General features: G+C 41.4%; 1 protein-coding gene across 1 annotated transcript; it reads left to right on the forward strand.

The window, feature by feature from the left end:
* The first annotated feature begins 2,908 nt into the window (after nt 1–2,908).
* Nucleotides 2,909–4,637, forward strand: LOC142612284 (uncharacterized). The gene is made up of 3 exons (XM_075784395.1): nt 2,909–3,232; nt 3,904–4,032; nt 4,122–4,637. Exons 1-3 carry the CDS (start codon nt 2,909–2,911, stop codon nt 4,635–4,637), a joined length of 969 nt encoding a protein of 322 aa, XP_075640510.1.
* Nucleotides 4,638–17,625: the final 12,988 nt, after the last annotated feature.

Below are 17,625 nucleotides of genomic sequence, written 5' to 3' on the forward strand. Positions count from 1 at the left end.
ATATAAATTTATAATAAAGAGAGACATTTAGAACTCACAAACACTCACATTTTACTCTTAGAGTCAGAAATACATAGAAAGTCAAATAGAGAACAGAGATGAGATGAGATTAACGAGAGAAGGGGAGAGTGATTTGTGTTATTAATTAGTTTTGGGATGAGCTAATCTATGTTGTTTGATTTTGGGCATTGATTTGTGATCATGGTGTGCAAGATTAAAGCCAAGTTGCGCAAAAATATTTTCAAGGGTAATTAAATTAATAAATTATATTTTTTCAAGTCAGGGGGTTCATTTGAACCCCCTGAATTACAAGTGCAGCCGCCCCTATACCCTTCCCCAACACAATATTGGCATGCATTTATATAGCCATCACTTTATACTTCATAGTACATATATGATGTATGTAGCTGTATCTCTCTTGCATATTCCCTCATGGTGATGGCATGAGCTAGAAGGATTACCGATGGGGGTATTTTCGACAAAAATAAATTGACTTATGAGTAGAAGGCAAAGAGAGCAGATGACCTCTGCAAGGATCGTCGACTTCATGGAAGGATGACGAAGGATCCAAGGACAGTTGTGATAAGAAGTAATGTACCCTTGATAAACCAACGACATTTTCAAGGGATGATGCCCCACCAAAGCCGACAGATACATCACGCCCACATACCGACGGGAAAATTTTGAAGTGACGGTTGACCATAAGACCGATGGGGCGAAAAAGCTAACGGGTCCTACATTTCCATGCGTGGTCCCTAGGGATACTCATATACAAAAATATCTTGCACATCACGTACCAATGCCTTATCACACTCAAGTGTCCTTCCCAAATGGAAAGACACCCTAGAATCACAGAAACCCTAATACCAAATACCCTCCACAAGGAAAGATCCCTACTTATGGGGGATCTCGATTCACTAATCACCACTATTTAAGCATCAGACCTTCTCTTTCCTCAAGTATGATAAAAATCCCTAGCTCTCTCACTATAGAGTTCTTGGAGATTTCTCACTCACTAACTTGACCTTCGAAGGGTCATTGGTTGGTACCACATTGGTGCCTTCTGTCTGGTCCATTTGTTCTTATTCCACAAGTACCCATTGGAGTGCTTTGGAGCCTACAACTCACTAATGATTTCACTCTTCTAAACACCCCGCTAGAACAAGTCCTTATGTAGATAAGGGACGACGTGGCGTTAACTTGGCCGGATAAGCTAAAGGGGGACCCGACCAAAAGGCCTAGGAACAAATACTGTCGTTTCCTCCGGGACCATGGACACGACACATCTGAATGCTACAACCCCAACCAGCAAATCAAGGCCTTCATCAAAAAAGGGAAGTTGCAGGGATTTGTCAAGAATGGGGAAAACCCGCCTAGGGACCTTGATCCCAACTGACATGCTGAGGAAAGGCCCAAAGCCCCATTCAGAGAGATAAAGGTAATAGTGGGAGGAAGCACCATGGCAGGATCATTTAAGAAAGCCAGGAAGACGTACCTGCGCATGGTGTAGAGCATCCAGATCTCTGGACGGCCTCTTAAGGCGACCAGACTTGACAACTCTGTCATTAGCTTCACAGAGGAAGATGCTAGGCAACTACACCACCCCCATGACAATGCCATCGTCATCAGCTTGTCCATCGTAGACTTCAATACCCGACAGGTGCTAGTAGATAACAGGAGCTCAACAGATATCCTTTACTACCCTGTGTTCCAATAGATGAGGATGGACTGAGAGCATCTCCTGCCTTTGGACACACCGTTGGTAGCATTCGGTGGCACCAAATTTTTCCTCGTAAGGATTATTACTTTATCAGTTACCATCGAGACTACCCTCAACAACTCATCAAGGAGGTCAATTTCCTCGTCGTTGATTGCTCATCTGCCTATAACGCCATCATTGGTCGACCTACGCTTAATGCATGGTAGGCAGTTACATCTATATACCACCTGCTAGTGAAGTTCCCGACGGAGTACGGGATAGCAAAAGTGTGAGGGGACCAAATGGCCGCCCAAGAATGTTATGTTGCTATGAGGGAAATAGATGACCACTTACAGACAATGGCCATCAAAGAGAGGAAAGTAGCCGTAAAGCCAACGGAGGACCTTGAGGAGGTCCCTTTGGACGATCACGTTTCAGGCCAGACCACTCGTATCAGCACCCAAGCTAACCCTTCAACTCGCAGAAAGCTCACCCTCTTCCTGAAAAGCAATTAGGACGTCTTCGCTTGGAGCCACGAGGATATGCTAGGGATCAGCCCAACTACCATGGTACACAAGTTTAATGTATGCCCATCCTTCCCCTCAATACGACAAAAGAAAAGGGTTTTCGCTCAAGAAAGGGACAAAGTCATAGCCAAAGAGGTACGCAAACTACTATAGGAAGATTCATTAGGGAAGTCTACTACCCTGAATGGTTGGCCAACGTGGTCATGGTCAAAAAAACAAACGGTAAATGGAGAATGTACGTGGACTTCACCAACCTAAACAAAGCATGCCTGAAGGATAGCTATCCTCTTCCACATATCGACCTCCTCGTGGACTCTACGGCTAGCCATTAGTTATTAAGTTTCATGGACGCCTGTTCCAGATACAATCAGATCAGGTTGGATGAAGCGAACCAAGAGAAGACCTTATTTGTCATAAGCCAAGGACTCTTCTGCTAAAAAGTCATGCCATTTGGTTTAAAGAACTCGGGGTAACGTACCAAAGGCTTGTGCATAAGATGTTCACCCAACAGATAGAGCGAAACGTGGAAGTATACGTAGATGACATGCTTGTAAATAGCGCAAAGGAAGCTAGCCACTTAGATGACCTTCGTGAAACATTTGATACCCTTCACCTCCATGACATGAAGCTCGATCCCAACTAGTGTGTATTTGGTGTAGCGTCAAGAAAATTCTTGGGCTTTATGGTATCGCAGCGTGGTGTAGAGGCCAATCCTGACAAGGTTCGAGCAATAATAGAGATGGCCCTTCTGAAGAAAGTCAAGGAGGTGCAAAGCCTGAACGGTAGGGTTGCAGCACTTAACAGGTTCGTCTCCAGAGCAACGGGTAAGTGTCTACCCTTCTTTAAGGTGCTACGGAAAGCTTTCGAGTGGACCAATAAGTGCCAGAAGGCTTTCGAAGAGCTGAAGACCTACCTCGCGTCTCCCTCACTACTCAGCCCATCCAAACCTGGTGAAGAGCTCTTTCTCTACTTAGCCGTGTCTCAGACGGCCGTTAGTTTGGTTTTGGTACTGGAGGAAGACCAAGTGCAGTTGCCCGTCTACTACACTAGTTGAGCATTTCAAGGAGCTGAAGGACGATACCCCCCAATGGAAAAGCTAGTCTTTACATTGATCACAGTTGCACGAAATCTCGGGCCATACTTCCAAACGCATACCATAGTGGTCCAAAGTGACAAGCGGCTGCGAAAGATGATGAATAACCCGAAGGCGGCCAGATGACTGATCTTATGGGCAATAGAGCTCAGTGAGTTCGACGCCCAATACCGGCCCCAAACCGCAATTAAATCACAGGCGCTAGCTGATTTCATTGCAAAGTTCACAACATGAGGAGTTGAAGAAGGGGAACCGACAACATGGATGGTATGGATAGACAAATCGTCTAATGAACAGGAAAAAGGAGTTGGGGTCCTGTTATGGACACCAGAAGAAGATACAGTATAATGTGCAGTCCGCCTCCAATTCTTAACAACCAACAACGAGGTAGAGTACGAAGCGGTCCTCTCGGCATTAACTTAGCTAAAGTAGCAGGGGCCACGTCAACAATCATGCATTACAATTCGCAGGTTGTGATCAAGTACATCAACGACGATTATAAGGCAGAGGGAGAACGGATGAAGAAATATCTAAGCATGGTCAAAAGCAAGACATGAGATGGATTTTTAGTCAAGTTTATACAGATCCCGAGGGAAGAAAACGAGCAAGCAGACCGTCTGGCCAAAGCTACATCTGCAGAGTATACGAATACCACTAATGAGGTATTATCCTTCGTTCAATATGCCCCTGCCATTGACAAACTGGAAGTGCAGGTCATCCCCCTAAAGACCGACTAGACAACACCCATTATGTCCTACCTCAAAGATGGAATATTGCCATAAGATCGTAACACTTCCCATAGACTAAAGGTGCAGTCTTCACGTTTCGTAATGATTGGGACGTCCTTTACAAAAGGGGCTTCTCCCGTCAATATCTAAGGTGCCTAATCCCCGATGAAGCAGACTATATCATGAGAGAAGTACACAAGCTGATATGGGTTGGATACTATTGGCCCACTATGCAGAAGGACGCCCAATCCTACATAAGGGATTGTGACAAGTGCCAACGCTTCAGCAATATCATACAACAGCCAACGGAGGAACTTACACCAATAAGCACCCTATGGCCATTGGCCCAATGGGGGCTGGATATAATTGGACCTTTCCCTATCACCGTGCGGCAGCTCAAATTCCTCATAGTAGGGATCGACTACTTCACCAAATGGGTCGAGGCAGAACCATTAGCCACTATCACAAAGAGAAATGTCCGAAGTTTCGATAGGAAGAACATCATTTGCCGCTTCGGCATCCCCAGGGTCTTAGTCTCTGATAATGGCAAGCAATTTGACAACGATGCATTCATGGAATTTTTCCAATAATTGGGAAACAAGAACCACTACTCCTTTCCCAATCACCTTCAGGCCAACAGACAGGTCGAAGTCACAAAACAATCCCTGCTAAAGATGATCAAGACTCAGCTTAAAGGGGTGAAGGGTATATGGCCAGATGAATTACCTAGTGTACTGTGGGCATATAGAACAACGGCTCGCACACCCACAGGAGAGACGCCTTTCCGCCTAGCGTACAGGCACGAGGCCGTCATCCTAGCAGAAATAGGGCTGACCAGCTATCGAATATCCTACCATGATGGCGAAAAGAATGAAGAAGGGATGCACTTACAGTTAGATCTCCTTGATGACACAAAAGATGACCCACCATCAGGACCTTATGGCGAAGCACTACAACACTAAGGTCAAGCCTCGTCACTTTCAAGTTAGGGACCTGGTCCTAAGAAAGGTAACAATGGCCACCAAAGATCCCTTACAAGGTAAGCTGGGCCCCAATTGGCAAAGGCCCTACAAGATCATCGACTACCATGGGAAGGGGACTTACTACTCGAAAACCCTCGACGGGAAAATGCTCTATCACCCATAGAGCATTGAGCACTTGAGGAAGTACTACCAGTAGTAGTCAGATGCAGCTTATGCTATCATTTCCTTTTTGTTTTTCCATTTTTATATCAAAATTTGAATGTCAAAAGATGATAGGATGTTGAGTTTCTTTTTAGATTTTTCATTTATTAATATAACTTGGATGAATTATCAAAAACATTGTTCTATTCTCTACTCCTCAAACCACACTAAGTCATACCTACGGGGTGGACGGATGACTAAGGATACTGATGGGTACTTGGTCCTCAAAAATTATCTTAAGTCCTACCTACGGGGTGGACAGACGACCACAGATACCGACAGGTGCCTAGTCTTTAAAAGTTATCCTAAGTCCTACCTATGGGGTGGACGGACGACCACGGATACTGACGGGTACTTGGTCCTTAAAAGTCATCCTAAGTCCTACCTACGGGGTGGACGGACGACCACGGATACCGACAGGTACCTGGTCCTCAAAAGTTATCCTAAGTCCTACTTACAGGGTGGACGGACAATCACAAATACCGATGAGTGCCTGGTCCTTAAAAATTATCCTAAGTCCTACGGGATAGACAGATGAAACGTAATATTGATTGTACACACGTAACTGAGGCATATTCCCAATCAACTAACAAATAAAACCAAGTGCAAGCAATGGATATATAAATAAAAAATAAAATAAAACCAAAGGGGCATTCACTATTGTTTGAAAAGTAGGATAAAGAATAGTGCTTAGATACAATTTAAAAGAAGGGAAGAAGCTAAGACGAAAGAGCATCTGAGACGATCGGGGTCACAATGTTTGGGCCACCCTTAGCTGACGGGTCCACAGCTAACGAGACCGCTGGAGCAACGGGGCCCTCGGGGACAAGTTAAGCAATAACGACACCGCCATCCTTCACCTCTTGATCAACTATGTGAATGGAATTGTCAGACTCATCATTGACGGAGTCATCTCCTCCAAGAGTCGGTGGCACGATGTCATCTATTATAATCCGAGACAGGTCAAGATCAGGATAAGCAGCTCCCACCTGCTACAGGCAGTCATCGAACCCATCACTGTAGTAAGCGCCGCATGCATCGAAGAAGGGCTGAGAAACCTAGAACTCTACCACGGCGTCAACCTTGGCCTTATCCATCTGCTCACGGAAGGCAGCCAACTCCGTCGTCAGATTAGCCTTCACTTTTTCTGCCTCTTCCCTTAGACGGGACTCCTCCTTCAGCTTGGCTTAAGTATCTGTTAGCTCCTTGTTGAGTGTAATGATAGCCTCCTTGTATTAGCCTCGCTCTTTATTCTCAATCTCCTAATGCTTGCGAAACCGACGGATTACTCCCTCGTTGGCCACGAACCTGTCCTGGAGTGCCTTCATTCGCACCAATGCCTGAAGCAAGACGACCATTAGGAAATGAATAAGAAAAAAAAATGCACAATATCATAAACGACAGAAACGTACCTTGGACAGGTCATAAAGTCCGAATGCCCCTAAGTCCTCCAAGGTTTGCTTAGCACAAGGGTCCAAATCCGTCTCCTTGATGATCAAATAGACCATCTCGACGGCATAGTCTATATGGGTAATTAATCGACGAATGGCACAGGGGTGACGGGACCCTTCCCCGTCATCAAACCCTTCCCAACTCTGTGGTAAGAAGGCTTGGAGGGCAAAGGGGCCTTTAGCTGCTTATCACCGACGGAGGGGCCCATCCCCTTCTTAGGTGGACGGTCATCCTGGCCGTCACTCTTCCTCTTAAGCGTTCCTTTAGTGACGGCCTTGGAGGCTAATGCCGAGACGCCACCCTACTGCTTACGCACCGTAGCAGACTTCCTCACCAGCACTCTCTATCTAGCTACTTCCATTTCTGCAAAAGGGGGGCAATGGACATTAGAAAAAAAAATAGACAGTTTGGAATGGATGGCATGTTTAAGACTTACGTCGACGAGAGAAAGCATGTAGTCGTCAAGTTACTGGCTTCGGTTCGAGGCCACCACAAAACGCGTGAAAAGTATCAAGGGTGACGAGATCCTTCCACTTCCTTTGTTGGAGAGGGATCTCTAATATGCGACAGATGAAAGCCTCTTGTTTGTCAATAATTTGCAGGCGAACTTGGGCTGAAGATTAGGAAAAAAAAAGCGTTAGAGGCACAACAAAGTAGACGGATTGGAACGATAAAAACCAACGAACCATCTAACTCCTTTACAATCCCCCAAGTATTGTCAAAACCATTTGGCATAGTGTCCCACTCCTCAGGCCTACAAACCCAATTAGTCCCTTGGACGAAGAAATAACGATTTTTCCAATTTCTATTGGAGTCGGGCCAAAAAGTGGTAGATGCCCTGAGACGAAGAAATATGCTAGAGCTTATAGCAATAAAAGAACTTATCGAGGGTAAGTCAACAGTTCCCATCACTAAGCTGACCCCAGATCACTTCAAATCCAATAAATATTCTCCACACATTGAGAGTGATCTAGCTGATAGATAAGCCCAAATAATTGGCAATCTGACTGTATAAAACCGTCAATGGCAGCCTCAGCCCTGCAGCGAACATAGCATCATACATGCCAACATCCGCAGTCCTTCTAGAATAACACTTCTCAAACTATTTGGGTAGACAGATTGGAATACTCTCAAGGATTTGGTAATGATCCTGAAGGGTGTTGAAGACCTTACCCAACATTGTCGGGTTAAAATCATTGGTTATCCACATTAGAGGGAGAATAAAAGGTCGGGTGCCCCCGTCCGCCTGACCTACTGCCTCTACTCCTTCAGACCGGTCCTCCTCATCTTCCTCACTCTCCTCCTCTTCCTCATCTCCCTCCTCATGTTCATCTCCCTTGTCATTTTCCTCATCCTCTTCCTCATCTTTCTCGTCCTCCTCTTCATCATTAGGGGAATGGGTAGATAATTACCTTTCTAGGGACCGAGGGAAATCTTCCTCGGGCTCATGCCCTGACGGATAGACCTCGTCGTAGCCCACACCCTCTTGGACTGGCAACGATAATTCACTCGTCGCTTCTCTATCTGACATCTATCCACCTACAAGAGATGGAGGTTTTTTAAGAGCCTATTCGACGGGTCTTTAAAGACAAAAGATGATTGACCAAGAAGATAGAAATTAAAAACAAAGAAAAAGGAACTTACGAGAAGAAACAGACGAAGGATCGAGACGACGATTTCCTTGAAAGGAGACGGGTCATGAACGACGGGCAGTTTGAATGACGGTGCGACAACTCCAGGTCTCACAAAGCTCTCAAAAGGAAGTAAAGGAAAATAAGGAGGAAGGGAGGAACTATATATAGAGTAAGGGGGCACGATATACTAAGCAATGCCTACGATTAGAAATAAGGCCAACTTGCTAATGTCACGTGTCACCTAGCATTTAAGTCAAGACTGCTTAAAGCCATTTAATGACACCTTCTTTGAGAAAAGCTATAATCAATGCTCACAATACTTCACGGCTCGTCAGCTAAGATTGACGGAGCCATGGAGTAGGGGGCATCTGATGGGGGTATTTTCAATAGAAATAAATTAACTTATGAGCAGAAGATACAGAGAGCAAATGACCTTTGCAAGGATCGTTGGCTTCATGGAAGGATGACGAAGGATCCAGGGACAACTATGATAAGAAGTAACGTACCCTTGATAAACCAACGACATTTTCAAGGGATAACGCCACTAAAGCCGACGGATACATCACGCCCACATCCCGATGGGAAAACTTTGAAGCAATGGTTGACCATAAGATTGATTGGGCAGAAAAGCTGACGGGTTCTACGTTTCCATGTGTAGTCCCCATGGATACTCATATATAGAAATATCTTACACATCACGTACCAAGGGATGCCCACGTGTCCTTCCCAAATGGAAGGACACCCTAGAATCATGGAAACCCTAATATCAAATACCCTTCACTAGGAAAAACCCTACTTTTGGGGGATCTTAATTCACTAATCACCACTATATAAGCACTAGATTTCCTATTTCCTTAGGTACGCAGAAAATCCCTAGCTCTCTCACTATAGAGTTCTTGGAAATTTCTCATTCACTAACTTAACCTTTGGAGGGTCCTTGGACGATACCACACCGATGCCTTCTGTCTGGTCCATTTGTTCTTATAGTGATTGAAGAACAAGTCTTCTCTAATTGGTGATTGAAGTCTTCACTAATCATCACTATATAAGCACCAGCCAACAATTCTTCTCTAATTGGTGGTTGAAGTTGCGTACTAGGATTCACGCAATTGGTTAGTCACGTACTGGGAGCCGTGCAATACAAGGAGAGATTGTCACTACAGAACAAATCCAATTGCGTATTGGGGTAAGGGTTCAACTATAGGTTTTTATAAGGTTTTAAGATTCATTTACTTGTAACCGCTTGTTTTGATAATAGTGGATTCTCGGGAGTGGTGACCTTAAAATCACCCGGTAGGGTTTTTGCCATGTTGGTTTTCCCCATTCGTAAACAAATCACCGTGTCAATTTATTTTTCCACTGCATTTTAGTTTATTGATGATTTGTTTGTACTACCGCGCGTTTGCATGTTAATTTGATTAATTAATAAATTTGGCTAATTAATCAATCAATTTATCACAAGGGGTCAATACGTTTTTGGTCTATCAAGTGGTATTAGAGTAGGCACACTGTAATTAGGATTTAATCTTTGCTGTGAAGATCCATTGACCCTTGTTTGTTATGGATAGGGGACAATCTCTTATTGTACCTCCTTTATTTGATGAAACTAACTATGCATACTGGAAAGTACGCACGAGAGCTTTCTTGGAGTTCTTAGATGAGAAGGTGTGGCAAGCTATGGAGATAGGCTGGACTAAGCCTAAGGAAGTGCCGGCCGATTGGGATGATGCTAAGATCAAGGCGGTAAACTTCAACATCGGGGCATTGAATGCATTATTCAGTGCAGTCACTAATGAGGAATTCAAGAAGATATCCTCCACTGAAACTGCTAAGGAAGCATGGACCATTCTCTAGACAACCTATGAGAGAACCAAGGCTGTAAAGGATTCGAAGCTTCAGAGGCTTACTACAAGCTTCGAAGAGATTAACATGGAGGAGGATGACTCATTTGATGAGTTCTATGTCAGGCTCAAGGACATAGTGAACTCAGCATTTAATCTTGGGGAAACCATTCCAGAACCTAAGATTGTGAGAAAATTGCTCAGATCTCTACCTCAGAGGTTTCATGCAAAGATCACCATCATTGAGGAATCCAAGGATATTGATAAGATTCCTCTAACAGAGCTTGTTGGAAATCTGTAGACCTATGAGTTGGGTTTGACAAGGCTCGAGAAGTCAAGCAAGAGCAAGAGTAAGAGCATAGCACTGAAGGCCAAGAGCAGTGACACTGATGAGTCTTTCGATGATGAAGATTCTAAAATGAAGTCCTACATCACCCGGTAGTTCAAAAAGTTCATGAAGAATGCCAATGCAAAGGGCTTCGACAAGGACCGTAGGCAATCTAGTTCTTCTTAGTTCAAGAGCCAGGACAAAGGGAAGAAGGATGCAAGGGATGGCGGTCAGTACACTGTTCCCTCAGGATCCAAGAGCTTTGGATGTCAGGGTTTCGAACACATGAAACAGAAGTGCCCTACTTATCTCAAGTCTATTGGGAAAAGCAAGACACTTGCTGCTACATTAAGCGACACCGAACCTGAGAATGATTCCGAAAATGAGGATGACGGAATCCCGAATGCCTTCACCGCCACTATCAATCCTACTGAAGGGATTATAGAAGATATGGAAGAAGAAGAAAGCTTGGTGGAGTCAAAATTTAAGAAGGTGGATGAGCAAAATGACATCCATATAGCCTATGCAAAGTTGTACAAGGTCTTAGAAAAGCATGAGAAATTGAATACGTTGACCACCAAGAAGTTTAGTGATGTGGAGCTTGAGTGTGAAGAGCTTTCCACAAAATTTGATGAAACCAATTAGACTATTGGAGTACTAAGGTTTGAGAACAACTTCCTACCTGAGAAGACCAAGAAGCTTGAGGCATAACTGTTCCAAGTCAGAGCTCAACTGGAAAGGACTTTAAGCGCTAAACTCGATGAGATGCTCAGTCTTTAGAAATCTGCTTTTGATCGAACAGATTTAGGGTATGATTTCTCTACTTCTAATATTGCTTATACTAGTACTACAGTTTTTGTTCCTCCTACTAATAATGTTGAAATTGAGAACACTAATGTCAAAACTGATTTAGCTAGTGAGAACGTAGACAAAGGTAAATCCATCTTAGGAGCACCCCTTAAGCAGGATAAGAAAGAAACTAAAAATGCTGGGGCTAAGAAGGCTAACTCTCAAAAGTCTAAATAGAAGAAGCAGCATCTCTGTCATCACTGTGGAGCAACCGGTCATACTCGACCTAATTGCTATAAGTGGTTAGTCACTCAACAGAGCAACGGCATAATCGCATCGGGAAACCAGAATCAGTTTCCATCATCTTTTGCACCTCTTGTAGATCTTCTCAAAGCGCTCATGTTCCTTTCGAACTTAAATGATTTCAATTCTTCCCCTCACCGTCGGTTCAAGGCTTTGCTCAAAGGAAAGGTTCTTCTAAGGTAGGGAATGAAAAGGGCTCTAAGTGACTTAATCACTTCTTATCTCTCCCTCTCTATTTTTGATTGCATTACTTGTGTGTTTTTGCCTTCTTGTTTTTGAGTTAGTCTGGTTTCATGCATTGCTTTGTTTTGTTTATCATGTTTTTGTTGGTTATTTTCAGTTTGTTTTATTTTTTTCATAAAAATAAAAAAAAATTGAAAAAATTGAAAAATACAAAAACAGTGTGTGTTTATGTATATTGGTGCTTGTGCACCTTGGATGGCCATTGAAATAAAATTTTCTAAACTTTGTATCTTTTGTAGCTTATATGAGCATCTCTATACACAACTAAGCAAGTGAGCTTTATGGCTCTTTGTTTGTGATGAGTAAGGTTAAGTAATCTCTTGTACTTAACACTCATATCACTCTTTTTTACGGGAAGGACTAGAAAATCCTAAGAGAAAGGTATAAATAATCATCTCACTACTGTTGTCCGCCAATCATGAAATGACATCTGTATGCTTCGGCATAGCAAAAGTGCAATGTCAAAAAACTTAACATAATTGGGTATTTCTTTTTAATCTCTTATATGCCCATGCATGGTTTGCTTAAAAAGAAAAATATGCAAAGATAAATATAAGCAAAAAGATCAAAAAGCTTTAAAATATTATTGCAAGCGTGTATTCTAGGAGATGTGGGAGTTATAGGATGTACCTCGAAGGTGATAATCCCCATCAAACAGTTATGATCGTGTGTGAGTTAAATTGATTTACTCATATCTCAAATCGTCATAACATAGATACACTTATGCAATCTTGCGATGTTCTCACACACAACACGCACTATTCTTTGCTACTTTTGATACATGTACATGTACAATGTGATTTGACCATCACAAAGTTTACATAAGTTGATGTATGCTCACCAAACTGTCTAAACTAGTTTTTGAAATATAAAATTGGTTAGACTTGTTTAGTGTGTGTGTGTGTTTTGGGATCTATATGCTTAATGTTTTTGTTGAGAGATTATTTTGAGAGCTTAAAATGTTGACTGGATCGTTGGTTGAGTTGCTTGTTTGATTGCATTCATATCTGTGTTTTTTCCTTCTTTGAAAAACTGTTTTTAAGCAATCTCAACAGCTCCTCGACACCTGGCTTATCTATCGAGCTCTTCAGTTGCTTTTTATCGCAATCTCGACACCTCTCGATAGCTATATGGATCGATCGAAAAATCTTCTATCCCCTCGATAGCTCCTCGACAGATCCTCGATCCATCGAGCTTCTTTGTGAAGAATTCTTTTGTTTGATCCTCGATAAATCCTCGATAGCTGGCTCGACAGCTTGAAGACGCATTTTAAATCTCGACAGCTCCTTGATACATCTTAATCGATCGAGCTTTATGAGGTTTCTATATATATGTTCGTCGCGATTTCTGATCTCATTTCTTCGATATCTCTCGACTGTTTCTTATCTCTCTCACTCCCAAACACTCTCAACTCAACCACTTCATCTTCCCTACTCTTTCCTTGATCATTTTCTTGCATTTTCATAGGTATGATCTCTTTTATTGTCTTTCTTCATACATGTTCATGCATTCTAGCCTAGTTTTTGGGATTTTTTTGAAAAATTTGGGGTTTTTCGAAATTGATGAAGTTTTGGTGAAATTTTTAGGTTGGGTTATGATTATGTGATCTTAACACTTCATGCATTGCATCTCATGTGCATTATAACTATATTTTCATGCATTTAGATGTGTGTTATATATGTTATCTAATTATGTGTTAGTAGGATTGGATTGGGTTGAGCCCATGATGCAATTACCTTTGCATGTCACATGTTCTTGCATGTCACATGTTCATGCATGCGTCAGCTCACTTACTGTTCAACCTTTGCTAAAGGTCCGCGTTTTCTTAACATGGTTATAACCTTTGTCTTACATCCCCTCTCTTATTATAACTCTATCACAGAGCCCCGTGCTCAGTTTTTGCTTTCCCTTGATAAGCATCTTAGTATAGATTTTCCCTCTCATTTCATTCTCTCTATCATAGATGTGTATAAGGATACGACGACCCGTGATAAGCTCATCTTTCTTTCAGCTATCATCAGAATCTTATGCCATTTTTCTATTCCCTTTCCCGTGTCCGACCATTTTTTACTATGGGTGCTATAGATGCTGCTACCGTTAAACGGAGCGAAGCATAGTTTCGATTGAGGCGGTTCGAGTCAGCAGCTCCTCCCACTTCTTCAGCTCCATCCACATCTACTCGCCTCGACACTCTTAGTGATGAGTTGTGTCAGGTGAACACCCGTGTTGGTCGTATTACACGATGGCAGGCGGTCATGGGTGGCTTCGTTGCTTCTCCTTCACCTACTCTAGAGGCTTCTGAGGATGAGGATGATGCTACTACTTCCGAGGATGAGGATGATGGCGATACTAGCTCTTCCAGTGCTGACGAGATGTCTACTTGACACTTTTACCCTTTGTCACTCGTGACAAAAAGGGGGAGTAGTTTTGGTTATAAAAGTAGTCATAGTCAGGGGGAGAGTTAGTATAGGAGATTTTTGTTAGGAGGAGTGTTGATATTGAGGGATGTAGTGAGGATACTTGTATCTTTTCTTTTCTTTCTACTTTAGATACATTATATCTTGTACATGGGTCTTGTGACCATTTTGACATACATTGTACTTATATTCTTTATATGTTGATGTATGTATGTTTTTCCCCTACCTTTACATGTGTTGTTTCTTTTCTTTCTTCATACACATGTTTCTTATATATTGTATGCAATTTTTTATTTTTGTTTCACACAAAGAAGCCTTAATGAGTCTTGTTTAAGTGTTTCAGAAATACAAGTTGTCAAAGTCTACTTGTCATGAACTCTCTTTTTGCAAAGTTTTTCAAGAGTTTGTGTTAGGATAGATTTTATTGTACTTAACAAGTGAATATGAGTTGAGTGATTTATGACTTTTTAAATAATAGATAGGAATATCGCAAATAGAGCCATTGCAATACCCATTAAAGGAGTAGTTCCCCAACCTAGAGCTACTTTACCATATTCCGAATTCAGTGGTTTCAATAAATCCCCTACAATGGTTCGTCTTGGACCAGATCTAGAACTATTCTCAACGGTTTGTGTAGCCATAAATCCTATTTTGTATTCAGTCCTGTGTCCGCGTTCCCGAGGGCACCCCTCTTCATATGTTCATTTGTTTGTTGTGGTTTTGTCACGGATTGCCAAAGGGGGAGATTATTAGAACATATGTGTTTCACATGTTAGGAACATATGTCACTATTTTATGTAATTGATTAATCCTTTCACAAAACGCACTTTACTTGTAATTGGGTAGATCTAGGATGTGTTTAATACTTCAAGGAACAAGAGTTCAAGTCCAAATGTTAAAACCATGCAAGTCTGTCCAAAGTTCAAGTGTGAAAAGTGTTGTTCATTAAAGCTCGACAGCTACCTCGACTGCTAGCATCTATCGAGCCTTGAAGAGCTGTTCTATCCCGTGGCTCGACAAATAAGGTATCTGTTGAGATTTATGAAACTCAGATTTTCGACTCTGTTTTTCATCCAATCCGTGATTGTATGTTTGGATTTTCTTTTCTCATAACCCTAAACATATATAAAGATTATTTTAAGGGTCGTATTAGGTTACACAGACAAGAGCACAATTGCACAAGAGAAAATTGTAACCGGAGACCTAGTTTTGTCCTAATTCATCTTTCTTGTGAAGAAGCTGTTGTGTTTGTACACCGTAGGGTTTTGTGACCAAGGAGCTTCTTGATCTTCATCATGTGATAAACTGAAGAACTTTGTAGCCAACAATTCTTCTCTAGTTGGTGATTAAAGTCGCGTACTGGGATCCACGCAATTGGTTAGTCACGTACTGGGAGCCATGCAATATAAGGAGAGATTATCACTACAGAATAAGTCCAATTGGGTATTGGGGTAAGAGTTCAACTGTAGCTTGGTATAAGGTACTAGGATTTCTTTACTTGTATTTACTTGTAACCGCTTGTTTTGATAATAGTAGATTCTCGAGAATGGTGACCTTAAAATCACCCAGTGGGGTTTTTGCCGTGTTGGTTTTCCCCATTCGTAAACGAATCACGATGTCAATTTATTTTTCCATTGCATTTTAGTTTATTGGTGATTTGTTTGTGCTACCACACGTTTGCATGTTAATTTGATTAATTAATAAACTTGGCTAATTAATCAATCAATTTATCAAAATGAGTCAATACGTTTTTGCCCTATCAAGGTCATAACCCTTTAAAGGCTAAGAATTTTCAATTTGTTTGAAACTATCACTGACCAAATTGAGAACAGCCTAGGCATCTAATACCAACGAGAAATGTCAATATCAAAGGCAAGGGTGTGGAGGCTCTAGGCTGAGGGCCCCAATTTACTTGCATTTTGGGTTAGGTTTATCCCACAGTAAGAGGCCCAAGAAATGGTGTTACAAGTTTCGCATGGAGCTAAAAAAAAGTTTGAGCCTTTCACTCTCTTAGTCTTGGCCCAGCTAAGATAATGATTATGTAACCCACCCCCTTTTTTCTAGAATCCAACTAGGATTCCTTAATCCCCAAGCATGTCTTTCCTCCCTTATCTCTCGTGTTTCACTCTCCCAATTTTTCCCACCCCTATCTCATACCCTTCATCCCCCTTTTATTCCTTTCTTTAGTGGGTTCGCCATCATGAAGGGTGGCCTTCCCCAAGTAGGTAGGTCCCTCTCTACTCTATATTCCTACTTAGGTGGACCCAATGCATTATCTTTCGTTTACAACTATGCTCAGTAACATTCCCTAATGTTCGGTTTTAGGGTCATGCTCGGTAATGTTTGGTGTATTGTCAAGATGGGCTAGGTCAATCTTAGGGAGCAGGCCATAGTCTTGGGTCGAGCTTTCGTTCATGATCCATACAAAGGGTATCCACCTCTCCTCATTAATAGAGTATTAGCTTCTTAATTAATACTTTTTACCCAAATGATATTATCTTATGTATCGAATATATGCATTTTCTCTCTCATATCATGTGTATTAGGTATCTCACATCAAGATAAAAGGGAAGGGTATCCACCTCTCCTCACTAATACGCATTAGTTCTTTCACCCAAAGATTGTATCTCATGTATTGGATATATACATTGTCCTTAATAACGTGTTTGTTTGACACAACTAGGGGTTTATAATTAAACTATGATAAAGAAAATATTTGTATCTAATATGCGTGAAATAATTATTGATTCTCCCGACTCTTCTTGCAATATCACAACATTAAACTCCCAAAAGGATGTGGTCTTCTATGATTGTCTCACTTTCATCCAAATCTTAGAAATTGCACTTAACCCATTCCTAGAAAATGCCTGTTTGGATAAATTTTGATTTTAAGATTAAAATTTTTTTTAAATAAATTATTTATTCAAAAAGAAAAACCTCTCAAAAAAAGAGGGAAAAAAGGTACGAACTTTTACATGTAATAAACGACTGTGGTTGCCTAGTTGGTACCTACTAAACGGCAAGTCGTACTAGCGTATATTGAATTAACCGACTCATATCATCTATATATATATATATAACCGAAGCTTTTTGAAACTTTCACAATTTTTCACGTCAGCACAATATTTAAATAAAATTATTTTTGCTTAGTCCAAATTTAACAAGGAATGAAACTATATCTCTCTAACAAGTCCAACTTAAACTCAAATTCATCATTATCATTTTTTAAAAACAAAATTATTTTTGTTTAATCTAAACTTAACAAGAAGTGAAACTTTATCTCTATAATAAGTCCAACTTAAACTCAAACTCAAACGCTAATAACAAGTCTAACTTAAACTCAAATTCATCATTATCATTTCTTTAAACAAAATTATTTTTGTTTAA

The sequence above is a fragment of the Castanea sativa genome, chromosome 10 (assembly GCF_040712315.1).
Source record: "Castanea sativa cultivar Marrone di Chiusa Pesio chromosome 10, ASM4071231v1".
NCBI lineage: Eukaryota > Viridiplantae > Streptophyta > Magnoliopsida > Fagales > Fagaceae > Castanea > Castanea sativa.